Source organism: Lissotriton vulgaris, chromosome 9 (assembly GCF_964263255.1).
Source record: "Lissotriton vulgaris chromosome 9, aLisVul1.2, whole genome shotgun sequence".
In the NCBI taxonomy this organism is placed as follows: Eukaryota; Metazoa; Chordata; class Amphibia; order Caudata; family Salamandridae; genus Lissotriton; species Lissotriton vulgaris.
The window spans coordinates 933,964,946-933,989,716 of record NC_141697.1 but is presented as its reverse complement, the minus strand read 5'-3'; the positions used below and the strand labels follow the sequence as shown (position 1 = coordinate 933,989,716).

The window sequence follows — 24,771 nt, the reverse complement described above, 5'->3', positions numbered from 1 at the left end:
TATGGAGATTGGCGAGCGGCTTAACACCATGGAAGAGAGAAATTCTGCTGTTGTAACTGAATTGACTGCTGTGAAAGAGCAGACAAAATCTCATGATGTTCCACTAACGGACGCCATGTGGAAACTGGAGTATCTGGAGAATTGTCAGAGAAGAAACAACCTCCATTTCCTCGGGATCAAAAAAAGGCTTGGAAGGGGTTGACATTCGATCTTTTAATCTGGACCTTCTCAAAGAAGCTTTCTCAGATTTTTCAGGGTGGGATTGGGAGCGTGAAGTCCAGAGGGTACACCGGTTTCCATTTGCCCGTCATAAAATGCCTAGCAGAGATCTAAAACAGCCGAGGACCATCCTAGTCTTTCTCGGTAATTTTAAGCTACAGCAGGCTATATTTGAGCAAGCTCACCCTGAGACTAGAAGACAATTTTTTTGCCATATAACAGTGCAACGTAGTGGGCGACTACAGCAGATAATCTAGCTTTATCAAGGAGCCGGATTTGAGGCGTTTTTGCTCGCCCCATCTAGGCTGCAAACAATAGTCAGAGGGTCTGTTAATTTGTTTACCTCTGAATTACAAGCCAATGTGTATCTGGATCAGGCTCTGTCTGAGAAAAGAAGCGTATAGATCTTAAAGGTGTACCAGCTAAAAGGGTCTGGGCTAGACTTTATAAGTGCAGGGTTTCTCTAATACAGATGGTATACCTCACTTTCACCCCTTCTTTCTTTTTTCTCCTTTTGATATCATTTTATATAATATGTGCACTTTTTTGGCTGGCTGGGTTCAGTGGGTGTGAAGGGGGCTTTAGGTCTGGGTACTGCGATGTTTCTTGCTATCTCTACCATACAGACCTGGTGGGTCTGGCTGTTTTCAATGATTGGGGAGGCAGGGAGGCTAGAGGGTGTCGGTGGGCTTTGGAGTGGGCATTTGTTGAAAAGTTTGTATGTAAATTGCAGCTAAGGCTTGTTTTTCTTTAAGATTATCTGGTAGCATTAAAGGTTAACCCCTTCCCTGCTGGCCCGTTTCCGCCCCCGTGCGGTAAACAAACGAACAGGGGCGGGCCATGACGAACCCCAGCCGTCATCAGCACACGAGCACCGTAGTGCATGACGGCTGGGGTTCGTCACCAGCATGGAAGGGGTTAAAGAACAGTGTGTAAATAAGATTGGATTGGGGAGCTTTCTGTGGCAGTATAATGCCTCTGTTAAATATGACAGGGAAACCTGGTTGGCTAAGATAATGAATAGGTTTAATGGCTAAGCTTTGCATCGCCATTTGTGGGCTAAATAATAGTGCTAAAAGGAGAAAAGTTCAAGAAGATAAAAAAAATTCTACAAGCAGACGTGTATTGCTTTCAGGAAACTCACATAGCACAAAACAATAGTAATATGCTGAACTCTGAGGTTAAAAGTAGCTGCCTATACAACTCATGATGCTAAGACTAGGGGGGTAGCGATATTAATGTCACTTAATGCCATTACGCCTTGGAGAAAGGCAGTGGCTAAGAATGGTAGATGGGCAATAGTGGAATGCAGAGGGGGCACAGGCTCCTTTACACTATGCTCAGTCTATGACCCAGTGTTAGATTACCCTGATTTACAGAATTGTTTAGCTATTGAACTACCCTCCGGGCCAGCACCATATGTATTCTCTAGGGACCTAAACATTAACGGGTCCAGCGGAGCCTCTGGGGATCATGGGGCATCCAGTATGAAGCGTAAATCGCAATCTTTGAGGTCTTTGAAGAATCTTCTCAGGGATATTGTACTCGTGGATGTATGGCTTAGTCTGAAAGCTCAGGAGCCTGGATATACATATTATTCTGCTCTTCATGGCAAGATTGCTAGACTCAATTATTTTCTAGTCTCACCGCTTTTACTTGAGGAGGCCCAGGTGGAACTCTTCCCCAGAGTGGTGTCAGATCATAATCCTCTTGTACTGGAACTCACTCTTATAGGATTAAGAAAGGAGTATAGGAGGTGGACGTTTGAGAGGGCACTCCTATCAGAACAAGAATATATCAAATATATGAAGGCCTGGCTCGAGTAATTTTTCAATAATAATAGGGACATTGCTCCCCCAGGAATGATTGGGAATGCTTTTAAGGCGTCGGCGAGGGGAGAAACACTGCGGTATAACCTGGATAACCAAAAGAGGTGGACAGGACAGAGAGCTCTATCAAAAACTCGGCATCCTAGAGACAGAATTAATCTGCACTGTGGCTAGGGGAAGCGATTTATCTCCAGTTTTGAACTCAATTGCTATATCTAAAGCTGGTCTGAATGATTTTAATGTTGAGAAGACTATGGGGAGGTATCTTGCCAAGAGGCAGGAATGCTATGAATATAGTGAAAGCATGACTCAATATCTGGCTGTCAGGGCAAGACAACAGGTGGCGGCAGGGCATTTTGAGCAGGTCAGGAATTTGCAAGGAAGAGTAGTCTGAGATCCTGCTGAGTATTTGTGTAAGGGTCCGCCTGTAGGGGATCCCCAAGTGCATGTTGAACAGCTGGATTTTGTGGCAGGGTCTCCCAGGATGAGGGTCTTTTACTGGGGTTGGATATCCCCCAGGAAGAGTTTCGGATGGCTCTCCAGACCCTCCCAGCAGGTAAAGCTACAGGAACAGACTGTATACATTTAGAGTTCTACAAAGTCTTTTATAGAGAGATTTATCAGGAAATGCTCAGACTATTTAGGGAAGTTAGGGATGGGCCTGCACCACCAGGCTCTTGTGGCACCGCCAACATGGTAATTATTTTTTAAAGAAAGGTAAAGACCCTATCAGCCTGGGGTCCTATATACCTATCACACTTTTAAAAGCGATGCCAAATTATGTTCTAAAATCTTTGCAACCCTGTTGAATAATGTAATGCAGCATTTTGTTTCAGCCCGTCAGCATGGTTTTATCCAGGGGAGGGGCACGGTAGACCAGGTTAGGCGGGTAATCTCATTATTTTATGCCATAGATGTCCTGGCGAAGCCCATGGGGGTTGCTGTTTTGGATGCGGAGAAGTCTTTTGACAGGGTGTCATAGAGCTATCTCTGGAGGATTTTGGAGGCTAATGGCCTTGGGGTATTTTATATCAATGCAATACAGGTTTTGTATTCTAACCCTCCTGCACGCTTATGACTAATGGGGAAAGAATCTGAGCCATTTTCAATTGGATGGGGAACAAGGCAGGGGTCTCCTTCCTCACCCTTTCCTTTTCGCACTATATTTAGATCCCTTCCTTAGCGTGCTGGAGGCCTCCACTGACATTATCCCTGTTAGCTTGCAAGGTTGGGACACTAAGCTATTTGCTTATGCTGATGACGTGGCTATAATTACTACCGATCCCGACAGAGCATTGTGTACTGTGGAAACCATAGCTGAACATTTTAGGGGCCCAATCAGGTTTTTTACTTAACAGGGCGAAAACGCAGATTTTGATAAACAGTTTTGTCTGTAAATTTTATGTTTACTTAACAAAACGTTTTTAAAAGAGTTTTTTTCTCGTTACTTTTTTTATGTTGTGACATTTTTGGACTAGAATTAGCATCTTTGAGACTAGTAGTCTTTTCGCCCTGTGTAAAAATGTAGCCTGCAGATGGTCTACCCAAAATAGGTTTTGTTTCAAAATTGTCTTTTCTGGAAAAAATGGTGTGGGTATGCCTGTCCTGTAACCGAGTTGCATATGGCACCTCCGTAGTCATGGTTCAGTCAGACATATTATTAAAAATGTGTGGGTTTTTGTTGTTTACTTAAATCTTTGGTGCTATATAATGTATCTGTATGTTTCACATACCCCTAGCGCAGCATTTCCTAAACTGTGGGTCGCAACCCACCGCTGGTTTGCAAGCCGAATTTTGGAGGATCCTAAAAGTCAGAACCAAAAATAATGATGTTCTCTTGTCACATTTGAGGTATCAAATTTAGAGGTCAAATGAGGTTATTTCTTCTGACAAATTTCAGCTTATGTCTTTTTTTTTAATATGGTGTTTGGTGTTTACTTTTCTTTCTCTGACTGGAAAGTGAGTGTAGTTTTTAAAGTGAATTATGTGACATTGTTGCTGGAGTACAGGGAGTCTGAAAGGAAAGTCTGTAGCACATAGATTGTTCGCATCACACAACAAAATATAAATACCTCTAAGTATGCATTAAGCAGTTAGGAAAGCAAAAATGAAACACATTTTTTACAATTCTAAAAAGTGCGGGAAGCAAATATTTGAATAGGTTGAAAACAAATCCAGACACTTGGTGAAGCAAAACTGATAAATAGTAACCAAATCCAGATTTCCAAATATTACCATTTGTGTGCTATATACTTTTTATTAGTAAAACTGTATGAATGTGCAAAGCTAGTGGCCATTTCAATGGAAAATCTTCTCTCTCCAAATGAGAATGCGCTACCACGAGTGCTTTGGTTACATTCCAAAATCGCACCTCCTCATGTTCATAAAAGGTAGGTGGGTCTCGAAAGTTTGACTTTCTAAAAAGTGGGTCATGGTTGTAAAATGTTTGCGATCAACTGCCCTAGGGAAACCAGGTAACTTTCATCATGCCAGATGTTGTTCTGATCTTTGGAGGGGAAAAAGTTGTATCTGGGTGTTCAAAAATGATTTTGCTACAGCAAAAAACACTCAATGGAATCCCACCAAACTTGTTTTTTTGATCCATATAAATCCATCAGTAGTTTTTGATATATTAGTGTCTGAAATAGGGGTCAGGTGGGCTTGAAAAAATTATTTCTTTTGTCAGTTTTAGCTCTTAAACAACACACAAGCAGGAAACTCGCTTGTTCTGTCCTGTACTTTTGAATTTTAACAGGCATGAGATTGGCTCCTTTCTGAAATCCACAAAATCGCCCAGACTTGCAATTTTCGCAAGGTAGAAAAATAACTCGCATAGAAAATAATTGATTCAGTAACCAGCTCTAGGCCTAAGTAAGTAAAGTTTATTGATGTTTATTGATGAAAGGACTGAAAGAATAAAAGCAGAATAAGAACATACAAAAGCAGAGTTTAATAAAAGAAGGCACTACAATGAGATCGGCGAAAGTCCATACCATTAAAGAGCTGCCCACTAAGTACAGTCTATTAAAATCCAAAAGTGAGTCATGCTTTCAATAATAATGCGTGATTTGTGTCTCATGCAAGTTTGTAATTTATGCGGTGGCGATGGGTTGCTTTAAAGTGCTTTGATTATAAAACATAAACAGGCTTGTAAATGATGGTAGTGCAATGAGCTGTCTAAAAAAAAAAGCATTGGCATAGCCAATAGGTCTCGCCTTTGGGACCTTATAAGTGCTTAGCCATGCAACAGTTGATGTTGTTGCACCAAGGATATTGTGCTGCATAACTAAATACTTATAAGGTTCCAAAAGTGAGACCTATTGGATATGCCAATGCTTTTTGATACTGTTTTCAAGCTGTGTTATTCATTTTGCAGTAGGCATCTTATGCAAATATGTTTTGCAAATTCTTATACATGGAGGTTGAAGCTGTGCATTTTGAGTTAGGGAGCTTCTTCACACCATCAGGAGTGATGAAGTGGTAATAGAGAATTAAATATGAAAGGTCCTTGCTTGTGTATCATGCTAAACATGTGGCGTTGGGTTGCTGGTGGAAGCTGCCCTTCGTTGCCTGGCTGGCAAGTAGTGTATCATCAACTTGAACAGTTTGTGGGACGTCTGGCCATAGAAGGATATATGAGCTAAGCAAAGGACTTTGAATGTACCTGCCTGCTTTGATGAGACAGCAGGTCTCAGTAGATAAACTGGCCATGGTTCAAGAGGTGGATGTGGTGACAGTGCAATTAGCAAGTGTTAAGACCATGTGATATCAAACTAAGTGCGCAACTACGCAATATATGATACCCGCAAGGGAATAGGTTTTATGTATATCCATCAATTTAGGGCAATTTGAAATATGATAGTCACAAGTGTAGGGTTGCGTCATACTCGATATACTCAAATGGAGAGCTTGGTGACACCTGATCTACATCTAATTGCCTAAAATTTTCATAAACAATATTTTGAACACTATTTATGTCTAATACTAAAGCAGTTGCTCGGCCTACGCTAAAAGACTATGCTCGAAAATGGTAAAAGGCTTTGTCAATCAGTAGCCATGTTTAGTAGAAACACGTATTTGGGATCAGGCATGATAGCAACTGCAAGTCATATTCTGGAACATAATATGTTTAGGGGAATATTTATCAAAATAAACTTGCAAATTCTGTGCCCACTGAAATCAGCACCTGGTGCGGTGGCAAGAGTTGCACCACCCTAGAGTCGGCCCTGACAAAGCCTTCAGCTAAGAAGTGCTCGCCATTATCAAGTCCTTACTGGCAAGGAGAAGTTCTAAGTGTCCTACATGCATGCAGTCTTGTCATTTCCCAAAAATTAAGACTTTGACGTCAACAACTTCAGATCCCTAAGTAGTACAGTCCAGTGTCTGTTATGTGGTACTTGTCATCCTGAATTCATAATCTAATAAACAGGAACAAACACTTCAGAATAAAAAGTAAAAAAGAAAAAAGCACTGGCCAGATGAACTACTCACAAGACCGGATTATGTTGAAATATCGACTACAGAAATGTCATGCTCTGGCCAAAATATTGAGACCAGAATCTGGAGAAGGTGAATGCATAAAGGGAATTATGGGTGTACTATTCTTAAGTCCACTTCTACATACCATGAAGATATGTATATTGTTAACGTACATATATGTGGAGTTAATTAAAAGAAACAAATTCTATAAATACTTATCTTATTGAAATTTTGGTCCTCAATATTTTGGCTACAGCACAATAGTTTTGATGTTAAGTTTGCACCATTTTGTGGAGCCCATATGATGATGGAATACCACAAAATTGACCTTTAAAACCTGAGAGTTATGAAATCTTTTAAACATCCATCCATTTCTACGGTATTGCTTATAACTCAAGTGTGATTGCACTGATGTCAGTGAATTCATCGGAAGGGCTCTGTAATGGGGGATTTGACTATCCACCCTGCGGTTATATAAAGCACAAAAAGATATGATGGAGGCCTACTTAGGCGTTTACACGGTTAATGTCTTCGAACAGAGGCGTTTGAGGCTAGCGGTATAGGAAATGCGTGAGACTTTTAGGATTGTTTTGGGGCCAGTGAAGCAAATGTTGAGAAGAAAGGGGATTAAATTAAACGAATATAGCCCAAACCACTAACGGGCGCAACTCCCAGTCAGTCATAAAAGCAGGGTCAGTCCAGGGCTGTACCTTTCCAGAGTGCGCCTATAATATGGATATGGAGATAATTACAAATACTGCATCGGGCGGCCTGACACGACCTCGCCTTGGCCAATGCCAGACAATTAAACATCTGCGCTTCCACCCCACACTCAATGCCACACGCCCAGGGCTGGTGCGCTGGCACGAGACCCGATTGCGAGGGCTGCGTCCAATTACAAGTCAAAGGAAGGAATGCGCACCGATAGTCACAAGCACTTCCGTCCGTGCACTGTACGGTTGCAGTGTGAGGTAGATGAGGGCATGTGACAGCAAGGCCAAGGAAAGCAGAGTCAGGACACTAAAAACAGGAGTACCCAAGATCAGGTTGACCTATAGAGCAATCCGGCAGCGCCAGATGGGTGGTCTGTAGGTCAGTGTGCGGGCTGTTTTCTTGGTAGTTTGCGGGACTGTTTTGGGGTCTCGTGGGTAGGTTGTTTACAATTAATTTCCCTGATATTTCCGCGTACGTTGCCTGCACAAAGCACACATGCATCTAGACTTCAATATCTTGAAAGCAATAGAGCTGCATACATTTGTGTGATTTGGGGAATTTAACATTACACCTGTATTACTGAAATTCAAGAAATGACACCATTATGCATGCCTCTTAGCATAATTTCACGCCATTCGTGGTAAAAAAAATTGACTGTGACTACGGAACAGCAGAATGCAAATGGAAATTGTTTGTGGTGCTTTTGCTTACATGCATCCTTGATCCAAAAATTGATGCATTCCGCTCTAAAATATAACACAAAATGGCAGATTTGCATGTCCGTTAATTACTTAAAATTTGGGGTAATTTCAGTGCTCAATTTGAGCACTTTGTGGTGCGTGAAACCCTGAGGTGAGCAGCGGTTGGGGGCTGTGGGGGGCGGGGGAGTTGGTTACGAGCGGACGAAAGTGAAAGCGCAAGAAGGCTGCTCATTTCCAAGCCACGGCGGCCAGACCTAACAAGCGCGCGTGCGAGCCTCGCAGCAGGGGCGGGGGGGAGAGAGAGGATGGGGCCTGCGCGATTCACCCGCGAGGTCACCAAACGTGCACACGTTGCAATAGAAAGCAATGCAACGCATGCACGTTTTTGGAGAGAAAAGCTCATCGATGACGTGAGGTCCTCTCCTATGCAGCGCATGCGCGTTGCTTAGGCGAGACCTAAAAAAAGCATGCTGCTTCGTAGTTCCTTATTGGTGGGTTCGGCTCTGTAGGGCATGTGCCTCAGGCGTGCTTGTAATATAAGGTGCTTCAAATAATAGGACTTAGTTTGTGCCTCAAGCAAATTTGTAGTTGATGTATTCCTCGACTTCAACCGTCATTTTGGGCATTTTTAGGTTTCCTGTCACTTATTTCATAAACTTTATGAAACACCCAGATAGCTGACATGATTCTCCTTGTACCCCGGTAAGGACAGAAGCCCTGCATGTCCTTATGTTTAGAATTCAAAGTATTAGTCGGAGCCAATAGAGCCTCAAGGGTTTCACGAATTCACATATGCAGATTACATGTACTAAAAAAAAAAGCACACACAAGATGATGGCTGGAATGTTGCACATTGGCAAAACATTCACCCCATGCACAGATCTGGGCTTAATCCATCGTTATTTTGCTTGTATAAACAATTCTTCTTTTGTGCCGCACCATCTACATTCTTAGACCAAAGCACATTCTCATAAGGGCATACTTTGTGTGATAAGGGAGTGGCGAGCAAAGTTAATCAAGTAGAGAGCCAAGAGAGTAGAGGTTTGCGGCCCAGTGCCATGATGTTTGGAATTTTTGGTTCTTCAAGTCCTGTTCCCATGAGATTATCTTTGCTTGTTTTGTTAGCAATTTTGCTATGGTTCTCGATGATAAACTGTTTTTTAGTAGATCTTCCACACTTAAGGCCTAAATTGAGGTTGCCAGAAGCAGACCCCATGTTGAATGAGGGGACTTCAATTTCTCCATGAGCAGATGTTTCATTGTGTATATTGGGGCCATTTTCAACGTTCAGCAATACGTTCTAACCCTTTAGGATCAAATTCTGCTTTTGCAATTTTTAATTATAGTCTTATTTGTGACTGGCTAGTGCAATCTGGAAGGTCAAAGATGCGCCAATCGCAGATACATTGCTGTTTGTCTAACCACCCATAGAGGTTGTCCTTAAACACCATTGCGCCATATGTCATTGGGGCATCACCTTAGCCGCCGCCACCGTTAGAAGGATCTCTGTGTTTTGACAAGCAACACTTCTTTTGAGTTGGCCCATCTTGCATGTCAGGTGTTTTGCAGTCGGTATCAAGGAGCCCAGCTGGGCGTTCTTACCCCCTATTTCATCCAGTGTGACACTGAGGTACTTGAAACTTGTTCTTCTTTCAAGTCTTGATCCTCCAATCTCTAGGCCAAAAATAGGGGCACAGACTGGTGCCTAGAGGCAAGGCAAAATTGCATGAAAAAAGAAGTCCATTCAATTAACGGTAAACTACAAATTGCAGAACATTCAAGAATCCACAGTTGCTGATTTGTAGATGTAAATGGGTGCCATTTCTTGAACCTGCAAGTTTCACTAAAATTGTGTGTTTCATAAAAACAAAGAAGTGTATACACATAAAACGTATAGCTGTAAGTATACTCGAAGTACCGTGAGGATGGTTGAAGAGAGGCACTGGGCTATCATAGGAGTGTTTTACAAAACACTTGCATAAAGCCCAAGCTCATCAATAAATACAAATCTGTGAGCTTGAAATCAAGAATTTCAAGAAGTGTTTTGGTCTTACCATACGCATTACCCTGCCATGAACTTTTGAAGACTATGCACAGTAGCTGTTGGACTTACGGGAATTTGTCACAGAGCATAGCTGTAGGCCATTTCACGCACAACCAAAGGATGTGCATGTATAGTAGGCACCCTCACAGGTATGACACTGCAATATTCTGTTGAAGAAAACTCTGAAATGCACCAAAAAATGCATTTAAAATAACTATGCTAGTGCAAATAGTGCATCATTCACAGGGGGCACAGGGTCAAGACTGATTTGCATATGGCTGGGTTCAAACTGGAATGGCATGGTGAGCAAAAAAACGATGGATTTAGGCCCAGATCTCTGTACTGGGGTGAATGTATCACATTGTTCTGCATTCTGTCCATCACCTGTTGTTTTTGCACTAATTCACATATGGAAACATCTTAAGAAATTTAATAAAACACAGTTAAAGTAATGTTATAGGAATGAAATCCGGCGGTATGACCTTACCAGCTCTGGGTCTTTACCTTTTTACTAAAAACTACAATGGTAGCTTCTGTCCAAGATTTAGGAGCATATCCCTCTTGTGCAACTCTATATGTACTTAGCATAGCCTCTTTAATTAAGTTGAAGAAGAGCTTATAAATCTCCACCGGGAGCTTATCCGGCCCGGCAGCCTTCCCTAAGGCTAAACTATTGACAGCCAGCTCTAACTCTTCCATCGTGATCGGGCACTCGAGTTGGGCTGCCACCGCCGGATCTAAATATGATATAACCCCATTCATACACCTAATAATATCAATGCCCTTCTTTACCTGAGACGTGTACAGTTCAGTATAAAACTGATGTAAAATTGAAAGGATCCCAGAGGGTTCCTGACAGACCGTTCCTGTTTTATCCTTCAGCGCTTTAATACAGTGAGCAGACTCTTTCATGCGCAACCGTAGCACTAAAGATCTGCCTACTGTTTCCCCAAACTCATGGTTCACCTTTCTATAGGCCATTTATTTTCTAACAATCTACATCTTCCACACTCCCTGTATTTTAGCCCGGGCTCTAACAACAGCCTCTTCCAACATATTGATATTATTGGCCTGAAGTGTTATACCCCAAGTTAATTCAGACTCCACTGCTCTCAAAGCATAATATAGTGCCTGCATCTCAGGTTTTTTCTTTCTTAACTGATAAAAGCTGAAACTTAAAACTTCCCCTCATAAATATGCTTTAAACGAATCCCATACAACTGCTCTGTGAGCAGAATGTCTGTTATTCTTAAAGAATTCTGTAATCCAACAGAACATATGATCTTTAAAATCATCATTTGAGCAGAGGTTCCGATCAAATGAAAACACATTGGGATTGGAGTTACATCCATCAGCGACAATTTCTAGGACTATTGGAGAATGATCCGAGGCAATCCTAGGAAAAATTTGGCAAGAAGCCCCTACCAAAACCGAGGCAGATGTGAAAAAATAATCCAGGCGCACCATCTTTTTGTGAGGAAAAGAGTAGAATGTGTAGCCAGGATTCAGCGGGTGTAATTTCCCCCAAACATCAAGGATGGCATGATCATTTACAAGATTATATAGGGCTTTAAAAACCCCTGGTTTGCGCCCTTTATATCTTCTGGGTCCATTCTGTAGCTCTTGATTTACCAACTTGATATTAATATCCCAGCAGATTAACAGCAGGGTCCCCCAAGTTGCTAATTCTATATTTAACTCCTCAATAATAATTGCTTCATCTAAGTTGGATCCATATATGGTGCAAACTTTGAATTTAATATCCCCAAAATTACATTCAGCGATAGCCCATCTGCCGAGCTTATCAGAAAGGGTACGCCCTGTTGATTTAACATTGGATTTAGCTAAAATCGCTACGCCCTGAATCATTGAGGATTGCTGCAAAGACACCACCAGTGAAAACCCAAGAGTGTCTAACAGTCACCGCTGTTTCCACTGTATATGTGTCTCTTGGAGACAAACCACATCTGGCTGAATATTTCGCAATTCTGCAGCGACCCTATTCCTTTTGTTCCAATTATTGAGGTCAGAAACATTTAAAGAGCAAATCTTTATTCCCTTAGGTAGCATCATGACAGTCAAAACAGTCAAAAAGAAAAGAAACGACTAATACATGATATAGTAAATATGCTAACTAACATATATTCACATATGACATAGAAAATAATTGTCCTTGCCTTTGTTGCTCTCTACTGGATACTGTGGATTTTTTACACCTTTTACCCCACTCAAGTGACCCCCATTCCTCCTAACCCCGTGCTCCGTAGACCCCCCCCCCCCCCCCAAGGCTTTAGGACCGATGGTCCTGTAGATGCAGGCTCCCTTAACCCCCTACCGTCCATTGGAGAGCTCAGAACCCAAAGTATAAAAGGATACAACCCTGTATCCTATAAAATAGATAGAAGGGAGAACACCTAACGAAAAAGAAGGGACAAATGAACTGATCTAAAAAGGGTCGACAACACCTTTACCACTCTAACAGAAAGAGAAAAAAAAGGGAAAGAGATTCGCCTCCCTAAATTGACATCAAACACTCTTTAGCAGACCCTTCGCTCGTAAAGAAGCGAATGTGTTCCTTAAAAATCACTTTTATTTTGCAGGATTCAGTAAATATGCTTGGGCCCCCTTAGCATGGAATTGTGAGATCAATTCCTTCAGTTGCCATCGGAGCTCCACCGTAGATCGGCAGAAGTCCGGCAAACAAAAAACTCAAAATCAGCACCTGCTCTTCTTTTGTCGGGTCGTGCTAGTTTAAACACCTCTTCTCTTGCCAAGAAGCTGTTAAAATCAATTAAAAAAAACTCTAGGTTTATTGTTCGCTTGGCCAGCATAATGGCCAGCATTAAAAGGGAACCCGTGGGCACGTTCAATCTCCCTATCCCAGTCCCATTTAGACAGCTCGGGGAATGCCTTCTTGAACAGCTAAACAATTCATCTACGAGGATCAGATTCTTCCTTCCCCTCCGGGATCTGAAGCACTCTCAGGTTATTCCTACGTGCTCGATTTTCCAAGTCCGCCATCTTCCATTGAGTGTCATCCCTAACTGATTGAATTGAAGCAGTCAGAGTTTTTTGTTGGGCCAGCTCGTCTTCTAGACTGGATATCCGGGATTCTGCCTCATTAAATCTTGATACAAAGTTCGCATGAGATTTAGTCATTCGTCGGACGGAGTTTTACAATTTCCAACAGAGATTTTGCACTCTCGGACTCTCCTCCCTTGTTTCTGCGCGGTGGGACATAATCGATTGGTGAATTAGTGCCAAAGATATGTCTTCCCCAACATTTTGTGCGAGGTCGGCAACTTGTGATGCCTTTACCATATCCCCCTTACTGCTGTTCAGTTCCAGCTTCTTCCAAACCGTGTGAGAACTACCTTCTATAAGATCATCTGATTCTTACATAAACTGGCTGTTGTGGTCGCTACCATCAGCTAGACTCATCTGAGTAGTATATTGTGACACCAAATCCTCACCAGTAGAGGTCGATTTATCAGAGAGAGTGGAAATCCCCCGATTCTGCCTCAGGACCGAGTGCTTGATCCTTAATTTGTATATTAGATGAGACATTAAGGGGTAGTTGATTAGACCCCAATACACCTGTATCAATACCGACATAGGTGTTATGGCTTTCCAAATCCGGCATATTAATATCCAGAGTAATATCATGAGTAGGCGGTAAGGTGGCTAACATATAGGTTTGAGTATTCTCAATACCCTTTTGTCCTTCATCCCCAACTACTACTTTGCTGATAGCCGCCATATTCACTATATCCTGCGTGCTCCCCGTAATCGCCAATCCTCCAGCATCGGGTAGTGCCGCAATATTCTGTTCAACCAAATTAGCCCCCCCTTCCGGGGCGAGGGCAAGTTGCTTTCCCTTACGTTTGACCTTAGCGGCAGCAAATATCGGCGGGATCTTCTTTTTGTCAGTCAAGCCCCCCCTAGCTTTTGTAACCACAATGTCGTACGCTACAGTTATACCAACTTTTTCCCCTTCGACTGAAGTGCCCGCTCTCACCTCCGCACTTGGCACCGTGGTCACGTCAGGGGTCTCGTCGACCTGAGCGCGGGGTCTCCCCCTGTTCCTTTCAGAGGCATTCCTAATCCTGTTCTCTCCTCCCGCTCGACACACTGCGTCGGCAACACCCTCCAGACACCGCGCTGATTGCCGAGTGAGAACGCCAAAAAGCAACGTCGAGTCCGGGTCAGCGCGGCCAGCAATCCGGGAAGGATTTCCCACATCAGCGTCCTCAGCAGCCTCTGAGCCAGGAAGCCCGCTGGAGGCACCGCAAAATCTCCGAACGGTGAGTGTCAGGCAGTATGACACAGTAGCAGATCTCGTATCTCAGTATAGCTACAAAGTAGCGCCGCCAGCAACATCAAGTCACTTCTTCCTTCGCTTCTCCCCTCGCAATACTCTCCGCAAGGTCCGGCAGGAACAGACAGCCTATGCATCCGCTGCTGCGGGCGCCACCTTGCCAATCTCGAATCGGGGCAGTTTCCGGAAGTATCTGCTGCCCAATTGCAACATCTCCAATCCATCTGCGCTAAATTTCTTTGGGCACCCGGTAAACCTAGACGTGCCATTAGATTTATGACTCTACCAATTGAACAGGGGGTTTAGCTATCCCTGACTTTGCTCTGTATTTCTATGTATGCTTTTTGATAAAGATGAGGGTGTTATTGACAGGCGAAGATCCAGGTAATAGGGCAGAGGCTCCTTCGATTTTTCAGATTTTGTTCGGTTCGGAGGCAAGACAATGTTTCTTTAAAATAAATTGATGGCAGATACTTTAAGCGAACTAGGTTCAAAGTGTTGGAGTCTGCTTTTAAAGTATGGAAGAGAATTCGCAAGCTATGCTTATTGCAGAAACTCTCTCAGTATACCCCCACGAATGTGGTGAAAAGTCTTCCCCCTATTTTTTCGGATAGCGTAACCCATGGATGGAGGACAAAGGGGTTTTTTCAATTAGGGGATATTTTTGCAATTGGTGGACCTCTTAAATCTCATGAAGATCTAGGGAGACCGTATAACCTATCAAATCTTCTTCAATTTTTCAAATTTCTCCAAATTCGAGATTTTATAAATTGGAGAAATGTTTCAGGCACACCTAATTTAGTTGTTGAAGCTGTTATGTGGCAGGAGAAGATTGGAGTGCTATACAAGATATTATTATCCTATAGATTAGATGACCTAGAAAAACACTTCTCCAAATGATCATCAATATTGGGGGTTGAAAATATATGTATAATGAATGTCCTTATAAGATCCAGGGGAGCTTTATTGTCTGCCAATTTGAAAGTGCAATGCTTCAAAACTGTTTTTAGGTTGTACTATACGCCAGCACATATGTTTAAGTGGAGGGAGGGCATGATGGCAAATGTTTTCGATGTGCGGCTGATATGGCGGATAGCCTTCATATTTTTTTCAGTTTTTGTAAACTATGTTACATTACGTTAAACGTTACGTTACGTTAAAAATTATTTGTAACGCGCTCTATCACCATCGGTTTCTTGGCGCGCATTGACAGGTAACGTGATCCAGAGTGGGAGGGTTTTTCATATGCGGATTGAAAGAGCAGGGTTTTTAACAGTCTGCGGAAACAGTCGTACTTTGGGCAGAGACGGAGTGAAGGTGGCAGAAAGTTCCAGGTGGAAGGGGCCAGGACAGAAAAGCTCAGGCCACCGTGCTTTTTTCTTTTAAATTTGGGGACATCTAGGAGATTTAGTGATGCTGAGCGAAGAGCTCTAGAAGGGATGTGACGGGATAAGGCCGAAGAGATGAACGCGGGGGCTGCATCCGAAAGGGCCTTGAAGGTAGTACATGCCAGTTTGAAAGTGCAGCGTTTGGAAACAGGGAGCCAATGCAGACTGCGGAGGAGGGGAGTGACTTGCTGATGTTTGGGCTGGCGGAAAAGCAGGCGAGCGGCCTGATTCTGCACCAGCTGAAGTCGGTGAAGGTGGCATGCAGGAATTCCTGCGTACAAAATGTTGGCATAGTCGAGCCTAGAGGTGATGAGCGCGATGACAACTTGGGTCAGGGCTTCTTTGGTAAGAAACCTGCTGATCTTGCGGATCCGCCTGAGGTGGAAGAAACAGGCAGAGGTGACCGCGTTGATTTGCGATCTCATTGATAGATCTTCAGAAATGATCACCCCCAGGCTTTTGACTGAGCTCACGGGAGTGGGTGCTGTCCCCAGAGATGTTGGCCAGAAGGTGGAATTCCATGGGTGATTGGGGCCTCCTACCAGGACGAGCTCAGTTTTGGTAGGGTTCAGCTTTAAGTGGCTGTGGTACATCCACTCCGCAATGGTCAGCATGGTGGACTGGAAGTTCATACGGGAGGAAGGAAGGGAGTCTATGGGAAAAATTAGCTGGAGGTCGTCCGCGTAGTTGAAAATTGTGACCGGGGAGTTGTGGAGGGAGGCTAAAAGTGGTTGGAGATACAAATTAAAAAGGAGAGGGGATAGTGCAGAGCCCTGTGGGACACCGCAGGGAAGGGAAGTGTAGGGTGCGGAAAAGGTGGAGAGGTGAACGGACTGTGAACTATCAAGATTTGTGCTTGGAATTGAGAATTTTTTGACCATGCCTACTGGGACTCCGATATGCATTACCCCTGCTATTATGCTTTTGGAAATTGGGCCTGAACTAGAAAAGGGGTCTCTTGTATAAACATCGATATTTGGTTTTTATTTGCAATGACGGTTGCTCGATTATGTATTGCTACTGAATGGTTACAATCTGAACCTCCCTCGTTTGAATGTTGGCGGGCAAAAGTGTACAATTTATTTCATTTAGAATTCAGTTTGTACTCTGTAAAGGGGGTTAAGAAACGCAAGATTGGTTTAGGTATTTGGGGTGTTTTTCGCGATCATAAGAATTTGTGAATTCCCGATATTTCGGTTAGAAAGTTTATTCTATATTTTATATCTGTGTTACTGTGGTATAAATAAAAAAAATAGTGATGTTATAGGTGACGTTATGGTTCCATGTTAACACGCAAAAGGCTTTGAAATTCACCTGTTATGTTAAGCTGCACAGTCTGCAACTAGTGCCCCTGCCAAGAAACTAATAAGTTGAAACCCAGATGGGCCCGTTATTGTCTTGACTTCTCAACACAACTATATTACACAACATATCTATGCTATATATCAATGGTAATGTCATTGAGAATATCAGTGGTTAGTGATGTCACTGGTGATGGTATCAGAGTCAATTCTGATGGCATCTGTTTCAGTTCATGAATAGTATATTTTGGGTGCGAGTTGTGATTTTAAATAAACTCCTGCTTATTAAGTGAGTGCTTGAAAATGTTCTATTTTACGGATGTATTACAGTTCAAAATGAATTTAGTAATGGAAAGATAAACTGTGTTTAAATAGTGAATGCATCGTCTGTACTTGGTATTTAGCACATTTCCATATTCAAATGTGTTTTATATGCATCGAGAAAGGTCACATATGTGGATCACTGGAAAATATATTCTACATTCCCAAAGTATATGGGAAGTGTCTGCAAAGTATCCGGACCATTTCTTTGGTACTTTTCCACAAGACCATCAAAAGGTGTACTGAAATGTAGTGTGATAGCCCTGTCATAAACTTCCTTGACTTTTGCTACATGTATTCATTCATCTCATAAGACTAGCTTAGTTTTCCTCCCCTAGCCAGTCAGGCAAGATAGAAGCCTTCAACTGCTGTTTCATCTCTTATTCAGGAGGATTCTGCTGTAACCTTAAAAAAATGGTCACTAAATTAATGTAATGACTGGCTGCCACACATGTGACTGTGGCCTGAATGGCATTTAGTTCCTCATAATCCTTTAGAAAAAGAGCTATCCTCAACATTTGTAATTTAACCTTTCTTTCCCATCTCTGTTTAGGTTATAGGTCACAGTAATTTCAGCTCTATCCGAGCCACCACCTGTGTCTATAAAGGTAAGCGCTTCTGGTTTACTTTGCAACAGCATGATAGTGACCAGTCTTTTTTTATGATTTTTTTTGTTTCCTTTAGTGTGGTGGTTTAGCTCCTTTTTACTTTGGTATAAAAAATTGTACAATTTGGAGAGAAGGGTGTCGTAGAATATATATGTATATTCTAATATAAAATAATATATCTAAAGAAAAGCATTATTCATTGGATTGTAGATGAAGCACAATAATGCTGTGGACTGCGCCAAACCGAAAAAAATTGCGATATTGCCGGTTGCTTTTTTTTCCGCGCACATGTAATGAGAGATCAGAATATGAGTTTTTTTTTTGTGGAGGTGGGCCAGCAATTGGGTATGAAGATAATTTTACTTGGCTGTTTGAACTGAGACTCAAAGCCAACTCAGCTTAGTCAAATGCTTGTAAAAGGAGCTTATCTCACTGCATTGAGCCTGGCCTTTAACTCAGCAGATCTTCTTACAAAGAAGTTCCACACCCACATTAACTCACTTCTCCCATCCACATTTGGGGAACTTGGAGACAGGGCCAGGCCTCACCAATCATTCTAAATATTGTCTCAGTGTCCCCAATATTGAGACTTGATAACCATGCTGTCTTTTCCTTGATGCAATTAGCTATGTCACTTCTCCTTGGGTTTGTTGTTTTTCTGGCATCTTCATTGGGTGATTCAATACAGACCTCCTTGTTCTCTCGATCATCTCAAATGTCATAGAAAAAATTCAGTAATCAAAAAAGAGTGCCTCTCACTATTCAATCACAGCCAAAAATCAAGGCAGGTTGAAGACGCTGTTTGTCGTTTTCAACACGGTACTTTTATTTATACCAGTTACTTTTATAGTTTATAGAATATTTGTCGTACACAACATATGATAGGCAGAAAAGACCTGTACGAAACGTCAATTTTTAAACAAAGTTTGAATTATTCATTACAACATATTGTCAAAATTCAACGTAGACCTGAATGTGGTCAACAGATAGAAACATTGAACATATGTGACAAAGTACATAGTGCAACAAATATTTACATCAGTGCCCTTGCCGTGTCCTCCACCAGACTACAATATTCCTCCCAGGTGAGGGAGATGCGGTGTAGGAGTGTGTAGGAGTGTGGGAGAATTAAGGAGGGCGTATTTCCCCTTCCAGTCGGTCAGTTTTGCTTCAAGATCAGCTACCTCCCTTTGTCTTTCCTGCTTCTTTCACATGATGTAGGATATTACAGTCCTTAAGGGATGGCATTGAAGGCCTCCCATGTTACTACATCAGACAACACTTTCACTACACTTTTTTTAAAACAAAGTTCTGTAATTGATGCCAGGAGCTTCCTAGTGCTCCAGTCTCTTCGTTCCCAGTGGTCTAGCCTCCAGGTCTTTAGTCCTCCCACCCTAAACCCTCTCCCCCAAGTGTGGAGGTGTCTAGATAAAGGATAAAGTAAAACAGTGACCCACAGTACATGTCCACGATCCTCATTGCCTACAAAGTTTGGGTACTAAGCCTCAAATCAAGCCTTTTTAACAAACCAGAGCAAGGCTGATGTGGTCCCCTATTGCTCATTGGCAGTTAATCAAGGTGAAGGGGTTTGTTAAAAAGGCTTGAGTTGTGGTTTAACGCCCAATGTTTGGTGGTGATGACAGTGATAGACATCTACCGCAACTAATGTGGATCATGGTCTGTATTTACTCCTTTATCTATACACCTTTACACTTGTACACGCACCTTATCCCCAGTGTTTGACAGAGTGAAGATCCAAGATATTGGTCCTGGAAAATGCCTAGAATCTCTTTGTAAGGTCATGAACCAGTCAGAAACACGTTGACCCTGCATAAATTGAGTTGAAGTTTAACTTTCATGTCAGTTTTAATCTTTCCTCTGGGATCACCACAATAAAGTTTCTGTTGTCTACCAGGAGGTAGTTTTATTATTCTCCTTAAGCACTTACCCTGCACTCTGCTTACTTCACCAACAGCTCCCATAGGGCCATCATGAAGGGAGTTGTAACCCATACCAGCAACCTCTGGGGCTGATGTGAGAAGGTACGCTGTGAAGAAGCATACTACCTAAGGGTGGGGTGAGGAATCCGTCATGAGCAAAGGAACTTGTCAAAAGTACAGAGAGAACCTCTTTTATGACTGAGCTAATAATGACCATTTTTATGGTCCTCGTGCACCTTTTTATGTGCATTGGATTCCCTTATTTCTTACATGTATGGTGGTCAAGAAGGGCTGTTGTCTTTAACTTTAATTACAGTTTAGTTGCCTCGCATCACCCATGTAGTGTCATGAGAGTATGTGCTCTAGGATATTTGCGGTTCTGGGTGGACTCAGCAAGGATCTATGTAACTTGTTGGGAAAGTGTGGTTATTAAAGGGTTATGACGTAATGAGAGTGCAGTATTTGATTGTATGCTAAGGAGTGAAGACGTACAGTCCAGAGCTCTGGGTGTGCCGTAGTCCTTTGCATACTCCTGGGGCTGGTGAGGATGCTACAACTGGTGACAAGTAGGAGACTACTCTCCCTGAGAGTTTGCAACGCTATAGCAAATGCTTATGCGTGCCACATGTGCCTAAGTCGATGAGAAGCAGTTGGTGCATGAGATCCAGCCCATATACAACCCTCGAAGAAATTGAAGGCCTTAAGGAGGAGCGCCTTTGAAAATCCAGAAATCCCTGGTAATGCCAAAAGAAGAGAGATTGCACCACAGTATAACACAGAGCCAGTATCCATGATAAGCAAATCAAATGCTAAAGACATTATGAAAGTGCAAATGTATTTCCCAGCAAGAGCGAGGGAAGTGCCATACGAACACTAATCGAGTGTGAGGAGCAGGCTCGGTAAAGCCACTGATGCATGCACAGCAGCTAGTAGTATCCAGTGTTTCAATGGCTGCAGAAAGGAATACGAAGTATGGTGCAGCTGCATTCCTGAAACTACCACTGCCATTCGACATGGCCAAGAAGCAAAATATTGGCGCCAGGTGAACTGCATGGGTCGAAACATTTAATGATTTCATAGACGCACTGGAAAAAGCAGACAATGAGAAAATACTTAAGTACTTAAAGAATCTTGCTTATGATGGAATGAAAGAAGTGATAAAGAAAATTCACAAGCTGATGCAGTATCATACCATTAAAGCAAGGAAGCTTGGATGCCATGTTCAATCTGATGCCGAATGTGGACTATGAAAGGTGCATTTTTAATGAAACGAGACAGCAAGCTGATCAAACAATGGATGAGTTTTTTTAAAGACTTGATGTGCTTATTAAACACTGCAAGTTTTGTGAATTTATTGATGGCGAAGCCATACGTCTCAGAGTAATTGATGGCTGTTTTTCATACTCTTTCAGAAGACGCTTGTTTAGAGAGACGCTCCTCAGCTTAGAGAAAGTATTGATGGCTGGAAGAGCCGAAGAAAAAGTAGACTGAGAAGCCGCTTATATGGAAGCTGGAGCAGTGAAAAATGAATCTGCTTTAGTCGTGAAAAGAAAACGAAAGTATAGGGTAAATGCATTAAATGCATGCAAGTTGATGTCTCCAAAGGAGAAAAAGCTGTGCTTCCATTGTGGGTTTTTATTTCCCCATGAAGGCAAATGTCCAGCTACAGGACATAGGTGTTGGTAAAGAAAACCACTTCATAACCGTTTGCAAAGCGAAAGAGAAGCTAACTACGTCACAGCAAGAAGATAAAATGAACGTCAGAAGGTTCCAAAAGCATTCTCGTCACGCCCACAAAGCCAAAAAGCAACATCAGTTACGACAAAGTCGATCTTTGTGAAGTTCATCCTAGAAAGGCTTGGCAACGTTATTATCGATCGCCAGTGAAGAAGATGGATGTGCGCTCATGATATCGGCCAAGTAACGACAGGCACAAGTAGGTTTGGCCACTTGCAATGAAAAAAAAAAGATAAAGGCAAACCACCACACGAAAGAACATAATTATTGTGGACATTGCCCCTAGATTACAATAAAGGTCAATAGTAGCACCATAACCTTTATCAAAGACAGCTGTGCGTCGATTAAAATCATGCCTGTCTAAAAGTCCAATAGTCTGTCTCCTGTGCCAGACCTCAACCCTTCAAGCACCAAAGCATGCACTTTGGCTGCTTCTAAACAGTTGCAGAGTCAATGATCATTTAGAGCGACAATGAGACACAAAACCATATCTGTGCAAATGCCGATTCCCGTTCTTCAAGGCGCCCAATCCAGTGCATGCCTACTCAGTTTTGCCACCTCTCCTGAAATTGGACGGCTCTCTCCTCCTCACCCTCTCAGTCTTTGCTTGAACAAGGGATACTATCAACTCGAGTTGAAAGAAAACCGCTGGTACATAAGTACTTTTTTGACTCACATGGGTTTGTTCAGATACTAAAGGTAGAGTTTTGGAGTGTCGTCAGCTGCAGCAATATTTCAGAATGTTGTACGTCAATTAATTCAACCTATCACACATGCTTTTAACTAAAGTGATGGCATACTGGTATTTGGGACAACGTAAATGGACCATGACAAAACTTAAGTGTGCCAGTTATTTTTAATTGCTGATGGAGTTCTCACTATAAGTGTAGCAAAGTGTGAGTTTCACAAGACAAAATCAAATTATTTGGGCACCTACTCTGTGATTGGAGGGGATTACTCCTGACTCTGATAAAGTTTGAGCATTGTCAGCTAGCTGCCCCCCATTAGATGTCGTCATGCTGCAGTCATTCTTAGTTATTACTCAAGGTACATTTGTGACTTGCTACTGTGAATGCACCATTGAGAAACTTGACAAAACAAGATGTCCCTTTCCAGTGGTCTGCTGAAAGCTTCAAAAGAATGAAACATGTGATTTAAAATGTAACCGAGATGGCCTATTTTGACCCCAAATTACCTACATAGATCAGTCGATGCAAGCCCCGTGGGCTGTGGTCAATCCTTGCTCAACATAATGGTCAACCGAATGCTCTGAGAAATGTTGTGGCCAATTCCAGTCGAAGGCTGTCGAACACAGAATGTGCTTATTCTTAGCCAGAGATGGAGAGTCTGGATGTAGTGTGGGCCTGCGAATATTTTTGTGTTTCTATCCAGAAAATGTTTCACTATCATTACAGATCACCCAGCGCTCGCTTCTCACTTTTTCTGGAAACCCAAAACACATATGAGCCATGCATGGTCGCCATTCAGTCACCTCTGCGTGCCAAGACTATATAGCTCATGTGAGGAGCAGACACTGCAAGGCTATTTAATGTTAAGTATCAGAAAGATAAATACTGATATCCACAGTAGGCAGAAAAGTAGAAGCAAGCTCAGAAATACATACAAGGTGTTTCACACGTGTGATATTTATCGCTTTCCCTTGTATGCATATGAACAATGCAACATGAAGAAGCATATCCCTAATATATTTAGAATAGAGAGCGGGTCTCACCCTTCATGTATGTGGGAGCAGGATCCTATACCCCAAAATTCAGGACACCCCAAAAATTCAGATCACCCAAAATGTATCTTCGGTGGCTCTTCTCTGGGATTGGTCGTGCTCTAAAAGCACTTTACCCAACATCAGGCCAAACATTAGAGTAGCTGAGTACCAAACAAGTAACTGGGGCCATTCAATACCTGATTGCAGTATCAAGCGATATAGAATAAATGGCAATAAGGCTCACATGCTAAGTAGTCAGAAGTCAGAAATATTCTAAGTCCTAAATGAAAACCAAAATCCTAAAGAAATCTGACAGTATCCCTAGCTGAAAATGTTCAGGAAAATCCCTGGCTCGCCCTCAAAACCAAAGTGTTATTATACAGAATTCTTGCATAACAAATGAGAAAGAAAATGCAGTCTCATCGTTGCATGTTCAAAAGTATCAAGTTTCAGACCAGTCAGAGGTTTATATGTCACTTAAATGCTTATAACACTAACCTATTTGTAAGAAAACTTTGATCATCTTCTGTGCTGTGGTTATCAAGCGATGTGCACAATAATATGAAACATTGCGAACAGGATACATGCCAATTAATATTTCTAGGCCCAGCCGTGGAACTACAGCGAAAAGACCTTGAAGAAATGTAACATTGATAACATGAGAAGGTCATTCAACCCATTGTATGGTTAAGTTTCTATGGCGGCTTCTTCTCTGTTTTAAGTACTACTTGTCATCCACTTGGGGGCATTGGCGCTCATTGGTCATAATAACAGAATATAAATCAAGTGGTTTTTTAAAATGTTTTTTTTAATTAAATTAATATTGATTTACCATATACGAATTCTTATATGAATTATAAATCCGAATAATTCCTTTAAAGCCTTGGAAAAGTTATTTGGATGAAATACGTGTGCATTGGCTGTGTGATCTTTTTAATGCTGCCTTGTTCTGGGTTCACAAAATCAATACTAATAAATGCTTATAAAGAAACCACTGCATTTATGAACAACTTGTTTATGACAACCAAACTCTCACCATAAGCTTTGGTGTGCTACCATTATTTGCATCGTTAGGGATCTTGGGTGGAATCCTGTGACCTCTTCTGCACCTCAGGACACTAAACAGCTGTAGAAGAACCTCATACTTCAAAGGAGACAACTTTATAGGTAGTCACAGCATTGATGTAGCATGTAGAATTTATAACAGCCCTTGGCCCCATTGATCGATACTGTCAGATCATGATACATCTAGCAGACTGACAGGAACTGAAATTTGTGTAGAGTCAAAAGCATTACCCCTTCAGAGTGCCCCCCCTCACCCACCCGTTGGCATCCTGGCAGCACCAACTTGGATTTGCTATGATGCCGGAGGGGAGGGGGTGGGGTACCCTGAAGGAGTAATGCTTTCAGTCCAAAGGTCTTCACTAAATGTCTGTTAGTAGTAGCTGT

The 24,771-nt window shown here is 42.2% G+C and overlaps 1 protein-coding gene across 1 annotated transcript in view; it reads left to right on the top strand.

The window, feature by feature from the left end:
* RNF123 (ring finger protein 123) overlaps nucleotides 1–24,771 on the top strand; it is a 2,099,603-nt gene that overhangs the window by 301,534 nt on the left and 1,773,298 nt on the right. Inside the window, exon 6 of the mRNA XM_086938772.1 lies at nucleotides 17,868–17,922. Coding sequence (XP_086794898.1) covers nucleotides 17,868–17,922 — 55 coding nt within the window. The remainder of the gene's footprint in view (nucleotides 1–17,867; nucleotides 17,923–24,771) is intronic.